The sequence below is a fragment of the Capsella rubella genome, unplaced genomic scaffold (genome assembly GCF_000375325.1).
Source record: "Capsella rubella cultivar Monte Gargano unplaced genomic scaffold, Caprub1_0 scaffold_1, whole genome shotgun sequence".
In the NCBI taxonomy this organism is placed as follows: domain Eukaryota; kingdom Viridiplantae; phylum Streptophyta; class Magnoliopsida; order Brassicales; family Brassicaceae; genus Capsella; species Capsella rubella.
In genome coordinates this window covers 11,376,666-11,398,922 of record NW_006238923.1, presented here as the reverse complement: position 1 = coordinate 11,398,922, position 22,257 = coordinate 11,376,666, and the positions used below count along the sequence as shown (strand labels likewise).

Genomic DNA, 22,257 nt, shown 5'->3' with positions numbered 1-22,257 from the left:
TATTAGATAAATAAAGAAGGTAAAATTTTTGTTTACTCTACACTAGATGAACAAAAAACTACTCATTCTAATAGTTTTTATAATATTATTTTTCATCTCATTTGTTTAAAAGATAACCATTTGCAGCTATAGTTTTAAGAGAATATAAAAAATCTCCAATTCTTTTCTTTAACCAGAAAAAGAAACGCAATTTAAACTTATATTTTTGTCGGCATTTTTCCATAGTTAAAAGACAAAGAAAACATTACATTTTGTATTTAAGTGCTAAAAAAAGAAATAGTAAACAAATACAACTAGACAAACTAAAGCGAACATATGCTTTACTTCAGTCTTTAGTTCTCAGCATGTGACATCGACTCAACAACGGTTTGTTTCTCTTATTCCTAATTTCACTACCACAAAAGAATGGCAAAATCAACTGAGCAAAATCACAAGCTTACTTATTACCAGAGTGAACACGTACACACGACCTCCCATATTAACCACAATCCAAGTACACATTGGTGCCTTCTTCACTTCTTTTGTGACATCTCGACCCAACCCCTAAGAATTGGACCGGATTGCTTTGGTTTAATTTGAGCTAAATGTCATCTAAAGTAAAGGCTTATTATATCCACAAAAGATTGGCAAAACCACCTGAGAAAATTCACGAGCTTACTTATTACCAGAGTGAACACACAATCACATATATAAACCACAGTCCAACTTGGTATTAAAATTACGAAAAATGAACTCCCACAAATCCAAGCTAAATCAAACCAAATCGAACTAATGGTATATATCGGTTCAAGAAAAAAAAAAGGAGGCTAAACCTATTTTTCTCAATTTGGGTATAGCCGTATAATGTTACACTAGATTTTAACCCGCGGTACACCGCGGGACGATATTTTAATATGTATTTCTTTTTTATTAATTTTGTTTGGTATATAAGAGTGTACTACTATATTTGATTCTTAATTTTATAATTTAAACCGTAAAATATTGTATGACAATTTATATTTTATATAATCATAATTTGATCAACTTATTTAAATAAGTATAATATTTAATATAATGAAATGATGTTGAGATAACATTTTTCGTTTAAATTGTATAGTTTCATATTAAAATATTTTGTGAGTTATACTATAGCAGATAACCCGTAAAAACATTTATAATCATAATTATGTAATTTATAACTTGTTCAATCACATGACCCCTGCAACACAATTACCAATAATACTTTAATACATACATTTTATGTACCGATTAATATACGTCCGTTTTCAAAAAGTTCATATTGCAACATATGCGGAAAAATATTTGTATTATTATGATACATATGTAAGAATATAAATTTTAAAAATAAATAAGATTATTTAAAGATATTTAAGAAATTTTCAGTTTATTAGGGAGATATTTTAGGAAATTTTGTTAAATGTAATAAATACTGATTTCTAATTTTGTAATTTAATTATGATTTATTTACACAATTTACTCAAAACTTTTGTTATTTAATTAAATAGCAATGGTTTAACTATGTAAATATTACAAAATAAAAGGGTAGAACACAAAAGGTACTTCAAAAATGTTAATATAGACTAGGTTCGGACCCGCGCTACAGCGCGGGGGAAATATTTACATATATATATATAACCTTTAACGGATTAGAATATGTTACATTTTAAATAAAATAATAAAGGAAAAAGTGAATAAATAATTATATATTGAGTTTTGATACAATTAAAAACACGGTGAAAATTTAACAGCACGAAATAATATTTGTCGATAAAATATTCATTTTGACCATTTTGTAGTAGAAGTAGGAATATATGTAAAATTACATATTTACAATAATTTTTTTGAAGGACCAACCCGTAAAAGAATTCATTTTGTAAAAAAAATATTCATAATTCGCTTTATCATTATAATTGTGATTTAACAAACTACCCGTGAACAATATAAATTTTAAATAGTTTGATATATAATATATTTTATCAATTAAAATTATGTCTCCAAAATTACATTTATTTCTTAAAAAAAATTCCATATTATAAATTCTAAAGTTTATATATATTTGAACCTCTTAATCATAATATTTTGAAACTTTTAAAAAATTTAAATATGCTCATGTAACAATGGTTTTAATATTGGTCATACTTATAATGATTTTAAACCATTGTCCAAAATATTTAACCGAGTGTAGTTGAGTATTATATATCCGTTTCAAAAAATTCAAATTGCAGTATATGCAAAAAAAGTTAAATTATTATTAAATATTTATATTATATAGTATAATATCATAAATTAAAAATAAGATCAAATAAAAGTGAAAGAAGAATAATAATTATTTTAATAGATTATATTAAATTAGTTAGAGAAATATTTGGAAATCCTCTAATTAGTTATGGAAATAATATAATCCTAAAATTAGATATAGAAAGTATCCGATGTATGTATCCAAACCCAATTTAATATCCACTTTTGAAGTATCCAATTGTTGAAATCGGGTTAACTTTTTTATTTTGACCCGACCTGTATTCTATTTTGTACTTCTCTTTTACTAATATAGAGATATTGTATATAGATTTTTAAGAAAGTTAGAGAGAATATATGTACTAATAAAAATTTAAAAAAAATTAGAAAAAGATTCAGATAAATCTTGATGTTTGGATTTATATTTGTCAAGAACAATCGGTTGAAACCCTAAATGATATAAGTCAAAATATTCAATCTGAAAACGCAGTGACTAGAAAACAAAAGATCCTAAATGGCGAATAAGGAGAAGCTTCCATGGGTTTTAGTAGAAGAGATCCTAACTCGTGTTCCTCCTACTTCTCTTGTCCGACTCAAAGCAGTTTGCAAACGATGGAACACTCTCTTCAACGACAAGACGTTCATCAAAAACCACAAGAAGACGTTTCAGTTCGTTTTAACTACTAGATCCAAGATTTATTCGGTTAGCGTTAGTCCCAAGTTAGAGGTGAGTGTGTTAACCATAGATACTCCTGGTCGTTTAAAATCTCAGATACTTGTAAGGTTGGTTGATTCCAGTGGGTTCTTGCTTTGTGGCATGGATAAAGGAGCCGTGGTTTGGAACCCTTGGTTAAGTCAGACTAGATGCATCGAGCCCGAGGTTAACACACCTCTTCATTTAAATTTTCTTGGCATAGGTTATGATAATAACAGGAGAGTTGATGAAATTGTTTACAAGACCCTTTTAGTTTACAACATGGACTCTGACTCTACGTGGAAAATCCATGAGTTTGCCTCTGATGCGTGGAAAGACGAAGAGCAGGAAAAAGCAAAATACACAACTAGTACTACTAGTAGTAGTACCACACGGGGATTTATTAGGGTTATGTATCACTTTTCTGGAGTTGTATCGTTGAATGGAACTTTGTATTTGCTTGCTAATTATGCCGAGACTCATCTCACTTATCGCTTGTTGTTCATCTTAGTTAAATTCAATTTTTCGAGCGAAGAATTCTCGCCATTTTGTGATCTACCATGTGGAAAGAACCATCTTCGCGATGCTCTTGTCCTTAGGGTTTTTAGGGAAGATCAGTTTTCGTTGTTGAAGCAGTGCTATGTAACAAAGAAGGTTGAGGTTTGGGTGACAACGAACAAGATTGATGATCAGTATGGTAGGGATGTGAAATGGACTAGTTTCATGGAGGTGTCAATCCCAAACATGCCGGATTTAGTAGAGATCAAGTCCTACGCTCAGCCAAGTTACTTCCTCGACGACGACAAAAGGCTTGTCATTTGTTCTTGTGATGAAACTGGTCGGGCTTGGATTTATGTTGTCGGGGAAAACAAGTTGATTAGTAAAGTACAATTGGATTCTGTGGTTGATCCTTGGCCATTTCATTGCACTTATTTTCCCAGTTTGGTCCAGATTCCTGGAGGTAAAAGAGAAGCAGCAGAATCACGAATTAAACTTCCTTACATGGATGAGGTAAAAGATAAGTCTCTTGTTTGGATTCTTTTGTTGTTTTTTTGTTTTTTTATCCTTTGTGTTTTTTGGTTAACAAGGAAGTGATCCTAAGCCTTTAGATCTGCCTTTAGTTATTATTGTTTGGTTGATACGGAAGCTAAGGTTTTGTTTTGCGTTTTCTTTTTGTTTTGCACTTACCATACTAGCTAGATTGAATTAATATTTTAATATTCTTTTCGGAAAATTTATTAGGTTTTCACTTGTTGGTGGATTACTAAAGCTTCTTGCGATAGTTTTAAAATGGTTATGTTTAGATCTTGCAACACAAGAGTTTTGTACATTTTATCAGCATGTCTCAATGTCTCATCATGATGAATACAATCAAAAGGTATATTGAGCGAACATGAACCATCTTCAATTCTGATAGTTCACGTATGTATAAAATATAAATTAAAAACGTATGATACACACAAGTACTTTCATTGTTGTCAAAAAGTTCGATATGTTCTGCTTTGGTTATATTACCATTTATATAACCTAACCTATATGTTTTGTTCAACACAAGTTAATGTATCAACGTCTCTGACACTATTTCGCTTTGGATAATAATAATAATAGAAAGCATAGAATGTATCATAAGTTTTTAACCTCTCATTGACAAGAACGATCTCACCACCATGAGTGAAGTCCAAAAATTTCAAACAAAAGGAACCATTACCATTATATATGTTATTTTCTAAGTTTATGACCCTGAGTAATATATAACAACTGGATTATAATTGATTTATAGAAATCCAAAGCATTGAATCTTTGATTGTTTTTTGAATGATGTATTATTCATTCAATGATTTCTAAATACGGATTAAAATAATGTATCATTCGTTTAATGATTTATTGTTGGATTTCAAAACTCACATTAGATTTTAAAAATTATTGTTATGGTGGAAAATTTGGATATATAGATAAACCATATTATTTCAAAATCTATATGTATGAGTTCAAAATTAATTGATGCTAATAAATATATAGAATCAAATAAAAAATTAAAAATATCTAACTAAAAAAAATTAATGAAGATGTCGACATGTGTAAACACAGAGTGCCAGATGTCATAACGTAAGACAAACTTAGAAAAAACCTTTTTCATATTATATGAAGATAATAATCATATGCCAAAAATAAATTTTAAAAAAGTACTAAAGGAAGAAGATAATATGGATCTCATAAATATATTAACAAATTATCATTATAAAATCCAGATTCTGACCCAACAAAATCCAGAATCTATGTAAAACAAAAAAAAACACAAAAGAGTAAAATCAGGATTGAGAAAACTTTATAAATAAGGAAACATTGTGACTTGAAAACTTATAATCAAAATGGAAAATAAGGAAAAGCTTCCATGGGATTTGGTGGGAGAGATCCTATCTCGTGTCCCTCCTACTTGTCTTCTCCGATTCAAAACTGTTTGCAAACAATGGAAAGCTCTCTTCAACGACAAAACGTTCATCAACAACCACAAGATGACGTTTCGTTTCGTTTTACTAAGTAGTGGAAAGATTTATTCAGTAAGCGTCAATCCCAAGGTAGAGGTTCGTGAGTTAACCTTAAATACTCCCGATTTGAAATCAAAAGTACCTCAAAGCTTGATTGCTACAAATGGATTCTTGCTTTGTGCAAAGGACAAAAGAGCCGTGGTTTGGAACCCTTGGTTAAGACAAATTAGATACATCCACCCTGAGCTTAACAACCCTAGGTTAAAGTTTCTTGCCATATGTTATGATAATAATAGGAGAGTTGATGACGAAATTGTTTACAAGACTCTTTCGATTTCCCGTAAGGGCTTCTTCTTCGAAGAAACAACATATGCAACACTATTGCCTAGTCCTAGTAGTAGTCCTATTCCCCGGGAAGAAATGGTTAGATATAACTTTACAAGTGTTGTATCTTTGAATGGAACTTTGTATTGGGTTGCTTTCTATGACGAGACTCATGTCACTTATCCCTTGTCGTTCATCGTAATTAACTTCACTTTTTCGAGTGAAAATTTCTCGAAATTTTGTGATCTACCATGTGGAAAGAACCATCTTCGCGATGCTCTTGTCCTTGGGGTTTTTAGGGAAGATCGGTTATCGTTGTTTAAGCAGTGCTATGTAACAAAGAAGATTGAGGTTTGGGTGACCAAGAACAAGGTTGATGATAGGTATGGTATGGATGTGAAATGGACTAGTTTCATGGAGGTGTCAGTGCATACCATTCCAGATTTAGTAAAGACCGAACCCTACCTTCAGTCTCAGCCAAGTTACTTCATCGACGGTAAAAGGCTCGTCATTTGTTCTTGCGATGAAACTGGTCAGGCTTGGATCTATGTTGTGGGGGAAAACAGGTTGATCAGTAAAACTAAATTGGATTCTATGGTTGAGTGTTGGCCACGGCATTGTACCTATTTTCCTAGTTTGGTCTTGATTCCTGGAGGTAAAAGTGAGGATGCATAACCAGAAAGCAGTTTTGTTCTTTGGTATCTTGCGTACACAAGAAGCAAAATTGCAAGTTAAATTTCCTTATGTTCGGTCTCTTGTTTGGTTGAGCTTTTTTGTTTTCTTTTATTTATTTTTTCTGTAGTTCTTATTATGTTTGTTTGTCCTTTTTTATCTCGACCTTGGATCTGCCTTAAGTTATTGTTTGGTTGTTATGGAAACCAAAGTTCTCCAATGCAATGGAGAATGTTCTTTCTTCTCATTTTTTATACATTGGGATCTTTGAATCCTTTGTAACATTGTACTTTGATTTGGTTCCATTTGGTTGAGTGAATGACAAAAATAAAAAAATTAATGGTTATATTTAGATTTTGCAACTAAAGATTTTGGTACATGTTTTCAGTCTCACATGTTAATATATATCGTATGTGTTCCTACATGTTTTTTTTTACTTTTGACAGTAGGTTTAGGGTTGGTGTTTTGGTGATTTTTCTATGTAAAAGAAAGATCTTTTTGATTAATAAAAGAATTAAAACTTCCAAGAATTAATGTTAATCTCTAAGAGAGACTAATGTTGGAAGGTAGCTTTGAAGAAATCTCTCTTGTCTCTTATGGGTTATATAACCTAGTACCTTGTGAAAGGAAGTTACAAGCGCAATGTATTCTCGACAAAATTAGGAACAGCCCATATACGAAGATAATGCTTACGTTCACTCTCTGTATCCTCCACCATCGTACCTTCGACTTCAACGTCTCTCATACTATTTCGCGTTGGATCATAATAGACAACATATAACGTATCCACAGTATTTAAACTCCCAGTGACAAAAACAATCTCACCACCATGCGTGACACCCGCAACACGCCAATCTTCTAAACCCTCCATCTCATAAAAGACAATCTTGGACCATTCTTGTTTCTTCTTACCATCCTCCATAACCCAAATCTCCACACCTTTCTCGCAACACATGAGTCCTAACTTCTCTTTATAGTTTATCAAACTGCAACGGTGATCCATCAGTGTTGTCGGAGTCTTGACATGGTTAAACCTCTCGTAACTAACATCAAAACTCACCAAGAAAAATTTAGAACCGCGATAATCATTACTTGCTCGGTAATAGATAACCCCATTGACACAAACCGCAGGTGACCAAGGGTAGTGAAGTCCAATGCCTTGGATGCATCTCCATGGCTTCTCCTTGGGATCTCCCACTGTGAAAACTTGACAAGGCACCTCCTCCATATGGTATTTTGGTAATACCATTACTTTGTAGTGATCTTCTATAGGGTCGTAACCAAAGAAACATCTATCTATGAGTTGGTACCGGTTCGTGTCCGGTACTGTATAGTACTGCCTCGTTGTAGGGTTATATATCTCTACCGTAGTAGGACAGTCCGACCAACAACAAATCAAGCCACGGACATAGTGATACGATGTGGCTTTGGTCGTTAGTGCTTCTTTGTCGGTGTTTTGAGGGTATGAAGACGAGAAGATGAAATAGTGAGGTCCCGGGTAAAGGATTTGGTGGTGGAAGATGAGTTTGATGTCACGAGGCGGCGGCTGAGTCAAAGAACGAGTCACGATCGAGTCTATGAAGTCTCTACGGCTGCTGATAATTGATAACCATTGCTTCGACACGCATTGAAACCTCAAGAGAGACTTTGCGGGAAGTTTCTTGAGTATCTCCACCGTTAGGTCTAGTGGGGTATTGATAAAGACGGACTTTTCTCCGGTTGAGATCTCACGGCGGTGTAGGCGTTTTGGAGACGACGGTGAGGAGGTCTTGTGGTTGTTTTCTTCGTTTACACTCTTCATCACGACTCTGTTTTTTTTTTCTTTTGTAAATCCCTGCCCTAAATTTGGAATAACAATGTCTATATATACATATTAAAAAAATTATATAAAGCTTATTAGGAAAAGGAGGACAAAATTATACAAATTCATTAATATAATATAGTTATTATAGCGGTGGTTCCAAGATTCTGTTAGTTTACACAAACTAGCGAACATATGTGCTTAACTCTCAACACTAGCAAAGAGTCAATGGTTTCTCTTCTTCCTCCTCAAGCATTTCATTACCACAAAAGTTTGGCAAAATCATCTGAGAAGCTTCACTAGCAGACTTATCACCAGAGAGAAACACGTTAGTTCTTCCATTTACCACAATCCAACTACATCCTGGTGTCTTTTTCACTCCTTTTATTCCCATTTCTTTCCTCGTCTCCTTCTCCATCTCATGCCTCCCTAGTCCTGCATACACATTGCATAGCGCCACATGTCCCGGTGCATTGACTGGGTCAAGCTCTAGCAACCGCATTGCAGCTCGTTCCGCTATGCATCCCGCATCTCTATCTCTCCAGTTGAGTCCGCATAAGCCTAGCAATGCGCCGTAGACTGTATGGTCTGGAGTGAAAGGCAGGGTTGAGATGAATTCCTCTGCTTCTTTTAGTTTTCCGGCTCTGCCTATAAGGTCTATCATCGAGATGTAATGCTCGATTCCGGGCTGGATCGAATAGGTTTCCTTCATCGCTTTGAATAGTTCTAAGCCCCTGGTGATGAGTCCAGAGTGGCTACAAGCTGAGAGGACTCCGAGAAATGTTACAGAGTTTGGTTTCATCCCTGAATCAAGCATCTCTTTGAACAGATCTAAGGATTTATCCGCTAAACCATGATGCGATAACCCCATGATTATGGAGTTCCATGAAACTGTATCTTTCTGGACCATCTTTGAGAATATCTCACAAGCATCGTCTATGGCTCCGCATTTTGCGTACATAGAGACAAGGGAGTTTTGAAGGATAAGATCAGGATCATAGCAAGCCTTCGTTTTTGCAATCATGCAATGTAAATGCTTTCCTTGATCGAGGTTCGAAATGGCTCCCGCAGAACTAAGAAGAACAGAGTAAGTCGAGTTCAGCGGTCTCAGACCACATCTCACCATATCTGACAGTAGGGAGGCAGCTTCTGCAAAAAGCTCGTTTCGGACAAGACCAGAGATCATAACCGTCCATGTAACCCCGTCTTTGTCGTGAAGTTTCTGAAAAAGATCAAAGGCCCTGGATACATCACCCGCGTCTACATATCCATGAATCATAGATGTCCACGATACTTTATCGTGTAAGCTCTCGACTCTCTTGAACAGAGTTTCAGCTCGCTCCAAATCTCCGTTTTTAAGATAACCATTGATAATAATGTTACAAGACTGCAAATCAAAGGTTTCATTCAGCAGAGATTGCGCTGAAGCAATCAAACCAGATGATGCATACATATGAACAAGACTTTTCACTAACCTTCCATCATGATCCACACTTTCCCAACCATTAAATATCACTTGTCCATGCAATTGCTCGCCAAGACGGCGAAATCCAACACCAAGACCACCACAAGCATAAGCAAGAGAGATGAGAGTCTCGCCATTTGGTAACACTGCAACAACATCCTTCTTCATTTCAAGAAAAAGCAGCAATGCTTCTCTATAAAACTCATTCCAAGCAAACCCACTGATCATAGCAGTCCAAGAAACAACATTTCTCTCAGGCATTTCACAGAACAATCTATACGCTTCATGAACATCTCCATACCGGCAATAACCATAAACTATATTCGTCCAAGTAACTACATTTTTCTCACTCATACTCTCAAACAACATTTTCGCTTCATCCATACCATCATTCTCAATACACCCTTTAATCATACCGTTCCAGGACACGATATCTCGGCTAGGCATAGCATCAAACACCTGTTTCGCCTTCTCCATATCCCCATTCCTAATCAAACCCGTAACCAAAGTGTTCCACGAAACCACGTTTCTCTCAGGCATTTCATCAAACAACTCGACCGCATCATCACTCCTACCATCATCACAAAGCGCAGTAAGCATCACAGTCCACGAAACCACATTCTTGGGCATTTCCCTAAACAAAGTCCAAGCCTCTTTCACTCTCCTACCTTTAACATAACCCGTCAACATCGCATTGCAAGTGACGATACTCCTCTCCGGCATAACCTCAAACAAAACCCGCGCTTCATCCAAGTATCCAGCTTTTGTGAATTTCGTAAGAAGCGAAGTCCAGTAAATAACACGGCTAACACTTCCTCTCTGGGGAATTTTATCGAGCAAGTGGCGTGCATGTACAAGACCTCCCTCAGATAAACGACGAAGAATAAGAGCTTCTTCATTAGAGAAACCTCTACGATAGCTTCCGTAATTCGATATCGCAGTTCCATAGAAACGACGACAGGAAATCGAAGAAGTGAGAGATAGTTTCCAGAGAAAGCTACAAACTTTCTTAACACAGAGAGCTCGCATTCAAATAATTTTCACAGCTTCTCTAATCTCCTACAAGCAAACAAAAAGATTAGCTTTTTATTAAAAATGCATTTTTTCTCGTTACATAAAAAAGGAGACTTTATATATTCCCAAATAGTAACAAGTCTGTTCTATACACAAAGGAAACAAAACCACATAAAAATTCATCTTACAACGATTCAATCATTACATACACTTAGACAAAAAAAACTTGTGAAATTCCAATCAGCTGAACGATTCTGTCGGTTTTCGTTTCGAAGTATCACTCGAAAAGGCTGAGACTTTGAGCTTGAAACTCATGATGATAAAACTTGTGTGTGTGTTTCTTCTAAATGTAGCTGTAATAGTTGTCATTGCCATCTCCTATGCATATGTACCCAAGAATAGCGACGAGGAAGACAACGTATGATGAGAGATCAAGGGCTAATGCGCCCCAACCGATGAGTCCAGCGTGTTTTAGAATCGAAGGTATTGCGATGCTTCCAACTGCTGATGCACCAGTCAAAAACTTGGCTGCGTTGATCCAGCTGAATACAAACAATATGTTCATGTTAAGTTCAGCAAGTATTTGAATATGTCAAGACTTCGAAAAACAGGAATATCAATTGTTTCGAATGCATAGATCCCGCACCTATTATCTGAGTCGCTGTATAGAGAGGAACTGTCTGATCCAGCAAAGAAGAGCAAAGGCATTGGGAGGAGCACATACATTATAACTGGAAAGCAAAAGAAGATATTGATTAACCAGAAGCAAGATCAAGTTCACTGATATTTCTTGATTTACCAAACAGATATGAAAGTTCTCATATAGGGTACTTAGTTCATCAATATAAAATGAAGTTTCCAAGTCTAACTAATTGTCAAAACGGTTAAAGATCAAGCCAGACCGGGTTATAACGAGATAGTGGAGGTCGAGCAATAGAACTCACCACTTAGCATTGGCCACCAATTATTGAACAGAGCACAAGCCTGGAACAAAATTAGCAAAACAAAGGGTTAAAACACAACTGTGTAAAGAAGAAGCAATAAAAACACAGTATAAGAATCACTAGGAATATACCAGAATCTGCAACACGATTCCTGTGGATACTAAGATTGCTAAGAAAGCTATCTTCCCCATATCCAAACAAGTCCGCAGATATCCAGGTAAGTCTGCCATTGACAAGTCCTTCCAAAAGAAAGCTGAAAATAATCAGAGGAAGAGCCAAGTTTGAGTTTCTAATGATAACATCAAGCTCATACCATATTCATAAAACCCCTAATTTTACAAATTCAAAGACCCTCCACAAGATACAGTCAATAAGCCAATCATCATCAAATTAACCCACCAAGAAAGTATCATCAGTGTTGAGAGAGACAAAAATCTATCAAAAATTCCACATAAGACCTAAAATTACACTTTTCCATTCGCTAAATACGCGCTATAAAAAATATAAAAAATATGAAATTGCAGAAATATCGATTTTTGTGTTCTCGATTACTACAAAAGCTGTCCAAACTCAACAATTTAGACTGAATCCAAACCCCAATAGTTAAAATCAAGTTTCACACGGATCCGAAGTTCGTAAGAATAAAAAGGAAGAAAGTCATCACAACAACAACAACAACAACAACAGCGAAAATTTCAAGAATTTCGAGATTAAGAATCATACCACAGGACTAAGGTTAGATTTACGCTAACGACAATTTCAAGAATTTCTACGTTAACGAAATAAACCCTTTGACGATCTCCACGAACCCGACTGTGTTGTTTTTTTTTTCCTCAACCCGACTGTGTTGTTTGATTCCCTTCAAATATCAAAAAAAAATTCAGACATTAATCATCGTAAGGTAAAACAATTCTGTTTTTTGGTTTTTTTTTTCTCTGTAAAATCGGAACTTCTATCAGCTGTGGTCGAGCGCACCGTAAAACTTTTCAAGATGGACTGGCCACGTGTTGGGTATTTTATTCGGACCAGTTCTGTCCGAACCAAAATTCCGAATGTAGTTATTGTACGTACATTGGATTTTTTTTTCGTTAGCAATCTACCTGTGGTATACGAATAAATTTTTCCAAGGAAAAATTATTTTATCAGAATTTATAAATTTTATCGAAATTTTCCAAAGTACAGTAAAACCTCTATTAATTTATAAAGGTTTTAATTTATCGATAAATTATTAATTTATAGAGAAATTTTCCTAATTTGGAAAGTTTTTCAAAAAAGTATTTAAAAATAAACTCTCACAAAAACTAATGTGTCTATATATACATATATTTTGAAACTTTTACCTTATTATTAATTTATAATATTGATGGGACTATATATTTACAAAGGATTTTTGAAAAAGCTATTATTTTATTATTTTATCAAATATTTCTAAAATTAGACTGGTCCCAACTTGGGACCGGAGAAAATTATTAATTTATAGAGAGTGTTAATTTATAGAGGTTATACTGTAATGTGTTATGAGCAACACAGGATCTAACTCCACAAAACAAAATATCTAAAAACGTAGTTCATAATATATTTCTTAGATTATTAAATAGATTTAAGTTTCATCGATACCAAAAACCAGCAAAAGTTTCTAGTTTATTCGTATAAAAAATACTCAATTACAATTATGTAAAATATATTTTTAAGATATTAATTTTTTTAATAAAAGCGGACCATAATTTCATAAGTTGGTATTTTGAATTATGAATTAAAAATAATATAAATATATTACTTGATATTTTTTTCTTTTTAGTTACTTTTTATTTTTCTATAATTTTTCTCAAACTCATTGTTTAAAAAATGTGAATTTTTGTCAAACTCATTTTAGGGTAAGAAATTAACGGTGTTTTAATGTCATTTCATATTTAGGATAAGATTATATTACTATTTTGCACCCTTTGCACTTGTGGCGGTCAAGATTTACCGCAAGATATAATAAACTTAACATTAATTCCAAAAAAATTGTAGATACAATAAACTTAACATTAAGACCAAAAAAATTGTTTGAACTACTAAACACAATATTAATGTTATGTTTATCATATTTTGTTCAAATTTTAAATATTTTTTTTTTATTTCTTTTTGGTATGAGTGTTAAGGTTTATTATGTATCTTGTGCTAAATCTTGATTGCCATAAGTTCAAAGTTGCAAACATTAATATTAGCATTTAATATAAGCATTGATTAATACCACAAATCTAACATTTGACTAATTTAATGTAGTCTAATCAGCACCACCCTTATTTTGTATATATATAACCACACCTTATTTTCACAAACACACATTCCTGAAAAAAACATAAAATATAATTGCTTAAAAAATAGATGTTCATTAATTTTTCTTTTGAGTAAAAAAAACTCATATTTTGCTTTTTCCAACATGAGTTTTAAGAAAACAAAAGGAAAGCAAAAGATTATGATAAAGAAGATTGACAGATATGAAGACAGATTGGTCACATTGTCGAAGCGTAGAAATAGTATTTACACTAAGCTCTGTGAGATATCGGTTCTATGTGGTGCCAACGTCGCATTTCTCGGGTACACTAGCTCTGGAAAGCCATATACATTTGGCAGTCCGTCCTTCCAAGCAGTTGCAGAGCGGTTTCTCAATGGCTAAGCCTCCTCATCGTCTTCTTCTTTGCAACAATCGATCCTTGATGCTCACTATAAAGAGATAGTTCAAGAGTTTTGCACATCGTACAATAATATGGTGGAGCTGGCACGTGCTGATGAAATGAAAACGATGAAGACAGTTGCGTCTGTGGAACTATTTTCAAAAGATACGTGGTGGAAAGAACATCTAATGGAGAAGAAAGATCAAGAAGAGAATAAACAATTTTTGGAGAAGTTTGAAGGACTCTATGAAAAGTTATGTGATGAACTTGATGCAAGAAGCTAGAGTAGAGATACTGCGAAAATGACAAATGATCTATACTTCGTTAATATATAATTTGTTATGTTGTTGTGGTGTTATGTTTCTTTTCTTTTATATTCAACTAATTATGTTTTTTTTTTGTGTTGTCTTTTCTTTTAGTTTCATAAATTGTTAATGTTTTCTAAAACATCAAATGTAATGAAAACTTAGAAAAAACAAAGATTCCTACTATCTCATAAAAATTTATCATCCCTTATATATGGAGAAACACTTTAAAAAAAACTTACTCTTAAGTGTCATACTAATGTGTTGTTTGCAGATAACTTCTCTACCTATTTAATTAAAATGCCTACATTCATTAGAATATCTACAGATTTTTTCATCAGTGTACTTACATATATTTCAGACAGTTTTATTTTGAAAATTACTATTCAAGAAAATTAATTAAATTTTAAGGCATATATATATATAATTGAAATTTCAAACTATAAAAATTTGTTGGAGCAATATTTGTAGCATACATATTGGTATGTGAACATAAAAGAAAATTCACATTTTTAACGTAATTAAATATATAAATAGAAATACGTTAAATTTATGTAACAGGCAAAAAATGTTCATATACTATAACTATTAACTACATCAAATATAATCTATTTTTCAAATTTTACAAAAATATTCCGAAGTAATGTGTTAATATATATCAGCAACAGATGATGAATCCGCAAAACAAAAATCTCTAAAAACGTGTTTTGAAATTAATTTTATAGAAATTTAGAAACCGGAAAAAATATCTGATTTAGTTATATAGTAAAATACTTCAAATCTTTGATAATGATATACAGAGAACCACATGTTCACAAATAAATATAAGTTTGGGTTTACATTTAGTAAAATTACAAAAAAAAAGAAGAAACAACAATACAAGATTTTTCAGTGTTTTTAGAACACAGTAAAGTACACATTCTATTCCACACAAAAACTAATATTTAATTGCCGACAAAAAGGAAAATAATAATTTGTAAACTCACAACTCAAACGACACGTAGTCGTAGTTGGGCTCTTGTAAAAAAAAAAAAAAAGCCTAAAAACGGCCTTTCTCTTTTATTTTCTCAGTCCTTCTTAAAATTTAAATTGCCAGCTGGCATTACATTACAGCAAAACTCCAAACAAAACAAAAAATAATTAAAAAAATATCCAAATTTTTTCCCCGTCCTTCGATTTCATCATCCCCTTCCCCTCAACGAAGACAAGAACCAAGAAAACAAAAAGTTAAAAATCATCGCGAGGATCGACGAATCATCTCAATCAATTCTCTGTAAGTTTCATTCTCTTGCTTCGAATTTGAATTCAATTGCGTGATTTTGATTTTGCTGTCCCGATCTGAACTTCTTCGTTCTTTGATTTTACGGGAAAATAAAAGTTTCGTGGAATCATTTTCCCAGTAGTCCAAGCTTACCTTAAGATTTTACTCGATGTGATTCGATCGTTTCTTATATCGATTAAAGAATATTGATTTTGTTTTGTGTATATAGTCAAATTGAATTTGGGGTATAACAATATCAAATATCTTCATTTCTAGTTTCGTGTATAAGTCAATTGATTGATCTTGTTTTGTTTGTGTGATTGTGTTTTTAGGACAAGTACTTCAGACTGATGTATTAAAGGGAGAACATTTGAGTCAACCCTTTTAGCAGTTAAGTTAAAAATGGCGTGTAGAGGTTGTTTGGAGTGTTTGTTGAAGTTACTCAACTTCCTTCTAGCTGTTGTTGGACTTGGCATGATTGGTTACGGTATCTACTTATTCGTTGAGTACAAGAGAGCTACCGATAACTCCGTTACGTTCGATCCCGTAAATGGAGATCAAAGTTTCGTGTCGTTTGGGAGGCCGATGCTTATGGCTGTTGCAATGTCTTCTAATGTGTTTGACAATCTTCCTAAAGCCTGGTATGTTGTGTGTCCCTACTGGTTACTGTCTTTTTTACTAGCTTATTATGTTGGTTTTGTTTTGCTTCTTGTTTATAATGTGTTCTGTTGATTCTTTGGTTTTTGTTTTATCTTGTTAAATTGCAGGTTCATATACTTGTTCATTGGTATTGGTGTGGCTTTGTTTGTTATTTCATGCTGTGGCTGCGTTGGTACTTGTTCGAGGAGTGTCTGCTGCTTATCTTGTGTATCCTCCTGATTGATGAATTTGCTTTTCTCTTTCTTATCCAATATTACGTTTTCGATAAGGACTTGTGGAATTATAGTATTAGGACCTTGCGTTATAGTTCTGGTGCCTTAAACTTTAGTATATGCTTCCTTGTTATGATAGGATCCTTTGGCAAATTAAAAATCTTAACGTCCTATTTCCTTAATTGAGAATAGTACTCACTGCTTCTGATCTTATTGATCTTGGTGGAGCTTGGAGTCGCAGCATTTATATTCTTCGACCACAGCTGGAGAGAGGTGAGTTCTTTATTTCTGTGTGGGTTGGCATCATAACTTAGACATGATCAGAAGACAGGACTATTCTAGTACGTAGCTAACCATTTTGTATAAATGTTGTTCTAGGAAATTCCTTCGGACAGGACTGGAAACTTCGAGACAATATATAACTTCCTGCAGGAGAATTGGATGATTGTAAGATGGGTAGCTCTAGGAGCAGTTGTTTTTGAGGTAAGAGCAAGCAAACTTTGAGAACTTTTGATATTTTTTTCCCTTAACGTTGTTCAGTTATAAAGATTAAGGCTGAACACTGGTTAATAGACTTGTCTGCGAACTGTCATGAAAAATCATATTGTCCTGGGAGGTGCTTATAGACTGTTGTGTATGATTATATTAAATAAACTACTCAAACGAACAAAGAAGAAAATGGTGATAGAAACATGTCACCTATGAAAACTCTAAATGCTGTCTTGTGTACTTGCAGGCTTTGCTCTTCTTGCTTGCCCTTATGGTTAGGTCAGCTAATTCACCACCAGAGTATGACAGTGATGATGAGTTTATTGCTCCAAGACAACAGATCAGGCAGCCATTCATCAACCGCCAAGCCACCCCTGTCACCGGTGTGCCAGTTGCTCCTACTTTGGACCAGCGCCCGAGCCGCAGTGACCCATGGAGTGCACGTATGAGGGAAAAGGTAACATGATTAAAATGTGCTGCAATGAGAAGAAAAAAAGCATTAACACGATACCGAGATTCACTAATGGTATTTCTTTGTTGAAACAGTATGGGCTTGACACATCTGAGTTCACATACAATCCCTCTGAGTCACATCGGTTCCAGCAAATGCCAGCGCAACCAAACGAAGAAAAGGGCCGATGCACCATAATGTGAGTCCATTTTTAAAAGTCTTGAAGAGTTCAGTCAATTCTCTTTTCCTGTTTTACTTTTTCCTATGTGTAACAAATCAAGAGTGTCAGTTAAATTAGGGGTTCTTGTTTCTGGGTTGATGATGACTCTAGCATAGGAGATCTTCTAATCAACCTAGTCACGGTCTCAAAACTCATTTGTTGTGTCTGTGTAGTCTTTGTAAGGATTTACCATTATGAATATTCATTGTGGTTCTGTCTGATTCAGTCCTATGTTTCTCCTTATATATGAAATTCAATCGCTTCATGTTCCACATTCTTTCTAATCTATATGCCAGAAATTTCGCTTGTTATACATTATTAGACCATAGCCAATAAGGCTGATTATGTCATATTCTAGAAACTCTAACATCCATATGAGAAAGTTGGGTATGAAGATACATAAGGCTTGCTCTGCTCAGAGATCCTCACATGGCAGCTTCTCTGCAATTTCATCATTACTCTGTCCTGATTAGAAATCTTCGCTATTCCTCTTGGTTGCTTTTTATTTTCTCCATCCTCTTTGATGAAACTTTGATTCGCATTCGAAGCTTTAAGATAGTATTTGTAAAATGTTATTGGGTCATTGAGTTTTGTGAATATGATGAGTGTTTATGCAGCAGTTCATGTGTAGAACTTCTGTTTGATTGCATTACATCAAGAGTTCTTAGGTTTGTTGCGGGGGTTCCAAGTAACCGATTAGATAGTAAAAGTAGTAACCTCTCTTGATGATACAATTTTCAAATTACACATTCCTGAGGTTTCCACACAGTATAAGTAAATGTTGGAAACCAACGATTTGAGATGGGTAACAACTCAACGTTCTTACAGAGACATGTTAGAAAGAGTTCTATATTTTTTATAATCACATCTCAGTGACTCGTGACTTTGAACAAAGTTCAGATATTTTTAACGAGAACTTGTTACATGTGTTAAAAACCTAACTCCTAAGCTATTTTTTTATTTTTTGTAGCATCACAATCTTCATCATCAAAATGTCTTCAATAATATGTTAGTTCAAGAAAATAATTCATATTAGTTAATAACTTAATATTAAAAAAACAAATGCTTTTAACATATACAAATCTACTTGTCCAATTGCTATAAAGATACTTTGATGTTATAGGTGATTGGGATGTTAAGGCAAATTGGTCACCATGGAAAATAAATCGATTTACCAAAAACTTTTAAAAAATATTATGGCTAAATGTAGTTTATTTTTGCTTTTACGACCCTCCAAAAATTAGGTGAATTTTCATATTTTTTGCATATTTCTCAAGAAAAAGTTAATCATAAAAGAAACTTAAGTAAGTTGTTTGAAAATTTTGTTTTAATGATAACCTTGTTTGTTAAATTTAATGATGTCAACTTAGATAGCATAGAGTTATTTTGATGTATAAAAAGCATAATCATTGATACATAGAAACCATTTGACATTTTTTGTACAAAATTTAAAAACATTCTTTTCAACAAAATTTGTTGAATCAACTAAAATTAAGTTGTTCTTATCAACTATGATTTAGTGCTCTCAATTTTGTAAGTTTATGTATATTTTTGAGTATTAGTTTCAATCCCTTTATAAGAAATATCATTTATTTTGCCGTGATTTACTTCACGCATAGAATGTATTAGCTAACGCTTATTGAACGTATCTAACAACAAGATTTATAATATGTGATGGTTTCCTACCTTTATACTTCTCAACTTTAATTAGATCACAATTTTTCATTTGCTAGTTCGGATTTGATTTTTTTTTCTCTCACTTCAATATAGTATGTATCATAAATGCTTCTTTTAAAATAGTTAAATACAACATATAATGAAAATTTACATAAATCAATAATTTTCTTGTTAAAGAGTTAAAAGACAATGAAAATTTACATATATCTTTACGAAATTATATAAGTTGTATATAGATAATTTTCTCCACATTTATATGAAAATTAATTTAAATTTGATAGTCTTTGCAAATAAAGCTGATTCCTATAGAAAAATTGAAGGCAACACTTCATATTATTTTTATTAACTAGATATGTCAATTAGATGGAGGGAAACAAATATCAAAATTTAAGATCTTATCAATTATGATTGAGTTCTCTCAATTTTGTAATTTTATGTATCCCATAAAATATATAGTATGTATCGTATTTCCAAAAGAAAAGAGTCAAATATAACCAAAATCTTACAAAATTTTTCACTAAATTACATAATATAAGTTCAATAAAGATAGTGTTCTTTTCTCTAGATGAAAATTACTGAAATTTTTCATGCTTTGACAAATTTTTTTTTTTTTTTTGGCTCAACAACAACTTTTCATTCCTCAATTAATTGTTACACAGTTCTAAATCAACAATAGGTTTTATCCAATTTGGCACAACAGAATAAAATTACTGAATTTTATCATGCTTTGACAATTTGATTTTAGGTGTTCAATATAGCAAAAATACGTTTCTATAAACATTATTAACAATTTTATAGTGTTCTAAACGAGCTGATTTTGTAGAAAATTTGACGGCTACATTTTAACTAGATAAATGTCAAGTGAAACGAGAAGACAAATTTATGTTGAAAATATTATTTTATACGAACAACAGAATTTATATTACACATTTAGCCGGTCCGTATTGATGCCATTCACGGTTTACAAACAAGCGGTTGCGACTTTAAAGTTAACCAAACAACTATTGCGGTTTACAAATCATCATTCTCTTAGGTTGCATTTCAACCAAACAACAATTTCATCTAATAGTCCCTATACTTAGGCTACTGGTAGTATCTTAAGCTAAGATATCACCAATGGTCTTAGTTTCCGATTTACATACAAAGTTTGTTATTATGAATTGGCTTAATTGAACACAGAATTGGTTAGGCTATTCATAATAACAAACTTTTTCCAAAATCTGATTAGCATCGTCAGTAGAAAACATTAGGCTCCAAAACAACCCATCTTATCACACTATTCGCATATGGTACCAAAACTACAATCTCGATCTATAGCACTGGTCAAAGAGATTGGTTAGGTTATGTTATAATCGGGACTTGTTCTTGAAAATGAATGTAGCGACTTGTTCGAGGCCATTATCAATACTAACAAGTTTGATAGGCACGGAGAATCGCAAAAAACTTGTTATCGCCAACCTTCAAGGCAAATGCACGTCATTTTAACTTAGACGCCCTTGCTCTGCTAATTGGCTTTTTTGCTATTACAAAGACACTAATCAAAACTCCTAAAACTAATTCATAACTCTATTAGGGGACATCAGTTCTCCAAGGTGAAAAAGACACATCAATGTAATGGATCAGTCGCAAATTACCCATTTGTTTTCTTTTATTCATCATTTGCCCCCCCAAACCAAATCCAACCAATACACACAACAAAAACAGTTTTGAAAATCTACAAAAATCGTTTTTTTTTTCAGGTGGGTCGATCAGAACCTGTCGAGATATCACAATAACATCACTCAAATGTTGTCAGTGGATTGACAGACTGTGAATTCTTTATCATCACTTCGACCACCTCCAAATTTACTAACACAAAACCAAAATCAAACCGATCTATATTCATCACAGTAACCTACACACTACTCAAAATCTTCCAAGAAACGATTTTGAATAAAACAAAAAAAAAGCAAATCAAACTATGTAACCAAGCAACTAGAGAGAGAGACGAAGATGAAGAAGAAACTTATCTGTTTCAAGCGGCGATGTAAAGACTAATTTATATGCTAAAACAGAGGGGAGAGCTTTGAGAAAACCCTAATGTTATAATTTTCCATTCAATAAAAATTAATGGGTTTAACATATAATCTAATGGGCCAAATTTATGGGCCTGTTTAAGTCTTACAAAAATAGACGCAGCTTTTTATTTTAATGTTTTTTTTGCTGCTAAGTTTGTTTGCGTTTTACACCGCCATAAAAAAATCTCAACGTCACCATGGTAGTAGCTAGCTATAAGCTATGGAGCATTCTCATGACGAGAAAACCAAGCATTCGCAGGCAAATAGTACAACTTCTGCATTTTGGTAAAGAGGTTGTTTAGTTAGAGAGACAATGACAAATATGTATCGATCATGATGTAACAATAACTCTGTCGTAAAGGCCTTGAGAGTCACTAAATTCATTACTGTAGTCTGTAGGAATCAAGGCGTAAGGATGACGAGAGAGATATTAACCATGGAGGACGTTATTAAGAGATATTCCACTGGCATATATGTCTCTTAGGATGTCATTAGGGACGTCTTTTAGTAAGCCAACATCAGTGCACACATTAGGGGAAATGAAGCAGCCGCTTCTGACAACCCAACTTTACAAAAAATTTTAAGTTGAGAATGGAGTTCGTTTTGGGCTTACATAATATTTAAGCCGAG

The 22,257-nt window shown here is 33.4% G+C and overlaps 6 protein-coding genes, 3 non-coding genes and 1 pseudogene across 11 annotated transcripts; 4 read left to right on the top strand and 6 right to left on the bottom strand.

Moving 5' to 3' along the window:
• Positions 1 to 2,749: 2,749 nt before the first annotated feature.
• LOC17900180 (putative F-box/kelch-repeat protein At1g32430) lies at positions 2,750 to 4,038 on the top strand. Its single transcript, XM_023777303.1, has 3 exons — positions 2,750 to 3,381; positions 3,460 to 3,940; positions 4,018 to 4,038. The coding sequence occupies exons 1-3, from the start codon at positions 2,750 to 2,752 to the stop codon at positions 4,036 to 4,038; spliced, it is 1,134 nt and encodes a 377-aa protein (XP_023633071.1).
• A 1,260-nt stretch (positions 4,039 to 5,298) lies between these two features.
• LOC17900265 (putative F-box/kelch-repeat protein At1g32430) lies at positions 5,299 to 6,667 on the top strand. Its single transcript, XM_023776832.1, has one exon. It carries the CDS (start codon positions 5,299 to 5,301, stop codon positions 6,412 to 6,414), a length of 1,116 nt encoding a protein of 371 aa, XP_023632600.1. The 3' UTR covers positions 6,415 to 6,667.
• Positions 6,668 to 7,037: 370 nt separating this feature from the next.
• Positions 7,038 to 8,212, bottom strand: LOC17897981 (putative F-box protein At1g32420). 2 transcript variants are annotated; one of them, XM_023777313.1, is made up of 2 exons: positions 7,813 to 8,212; positions 7,038 to 7,707 (listed from the first exon to the last, which is right to left on the bottom strand). In XM_023777313.1, the coding sequence occupies exons 1-2, from the start codon at positions 8,210 to 8,212 to the stop codon at positions 7,043 to 7,045; spliced, it is 1,065 nt and encodes a 354-aa protein (XP_023633081.1). In that variant the 3' UTR covers positions 7,038 to 7,042. The 2 variants fall into 2 exon arrangements, with proteins under 2 accessions (XP_023633081.1, XP_006304938.1); XM_006304876.2 differs by having other exon boundaries at positions 7,038 to 8,212.
• A 115-nt stretch (positions 8,213 to 8,327) lies between these two features.
• Positions 8,328 to 10,731, bottom strand: LOC17897404 (pentatricopeptide repeat-containing protein At1g32415, mitochondrial). Its single transcript, XM_006306780.2, has one exon. The coding sequence runs from the start codon at positions 10,704 to 10,706 to the stop codon at positions 8,427 to 8,429; it is 2,280 nt and encodes a 759-aa protein (XP_006306842.1). The 5' UTR covers positions 10,707 to 10,731; the 3' UTR covers positions 8,328 to 8,426.
• Positions 10,732 to 10,792: 61 nt separating this feature from the next.
• Positions 10,793 to 12,521, bottom strand: LOC17897513 (vacuolar protein sorting-associated protein 55 homolog). Of its 2 annotated transcripts, none has more exons than XM_006303336.2 (5): positions 12,359 to 12,521; positions 11,767 to 11,874; positions 11,636 to 11,675; positions 11,338 to 11,422; positions 10,793 to 11,233 (listed from the first exon to the last, which is right to left on the bottom strand). In XM_006303336.2, exons 2-5 carry the CDS (start codon positions 11,863 to 11,865, stop codon positions 11,035 to 11,037), a joined length of 423 nt encoding a protein of 140 aa, XP_006303398.1. In that variant the 5' UTR covers positions 11,866 to 11,874; positions 12,359 to 12,521; the 3' UTR covers positions 10,793 to 11,034. The 2 variants fall into 2 exon arrangements, with proteins under 2 accessions (XP_006303398.1, XP_023646028.1); XM_023790260.1 differs by having other exon boundaries at positions 11,767 to 11,888; positions 12,359 to 12,514.
• A 1,539-nt stretch (positions 12,522 to 14,060) lies between these two features.
• Positions 14,061 to 14,593, top strand: LOC17897736 (annotated as a pseudogene).
• A 1,164-nt stretch (positions 14,594 to 15,757) lies between these two features.
• LOC17898400 (tobamovirus multiplication protein 2A) lies at positions 15,758 to 18,167 on the top strand. The gene is made up of 7 exons (XM_006305434.2): positions 15,758 to 15,873; positions 16,194 to 16,502; positions 16,629 to 16,728; positions 16,926 to 17,006; positions 17,112 to 17,216; positions 17,470 to 17,679; positions 17,769 to 18,167. The coding sequence occupies exons 2-7, from the start codon at positions 16,264 to 16,266 to the stop codon at positions 17,874 to 17,876; spliced, it is 843 nt and encodes a 280-aa protein (XP_006305496.1). The 5' UTR covers positions 15,758 to 15,873; positions 16,194 to 16,263; the 3' UTR covers positions 17,877 to 18,167.
• Positions 18,168 to 20,944: 2,777 nt separating this feature from the next.
• Positions 20,945 to 21,072, bottom strand: LOC111828826. The gene has a single exon (XR_002832586.1). It is a non-coding gene; the product is annotated as a small nucleolar RNA snoR86 (small nucleolar RNA).
• Positions 21,073 to 21,141: 69 nt separating this feature from the next.
• On the bottom strand, positions 21,142 to 21,238 carry LOC111828835. The gene has a single exon (XR_002832595.1). It is a non-coding gene; the product is annotated as a small nucleolar RNA Z101 (small nucleolar RNA).
• Positions 21,239 to 21,314: 76 nt separating this feature from the next.
• LOC111828770 lies at positions 21,315 to 21,403 on the bottom strand. The gene has a single exon (XR_002832531.1). It is a non-coding gene; the product is annotated as a small nucleolar RNA snoR14 (small nucleolar RNA).
• Between the last annotated feature and the right edge of the window lie 854 nt (positions 21,404 to 22,257).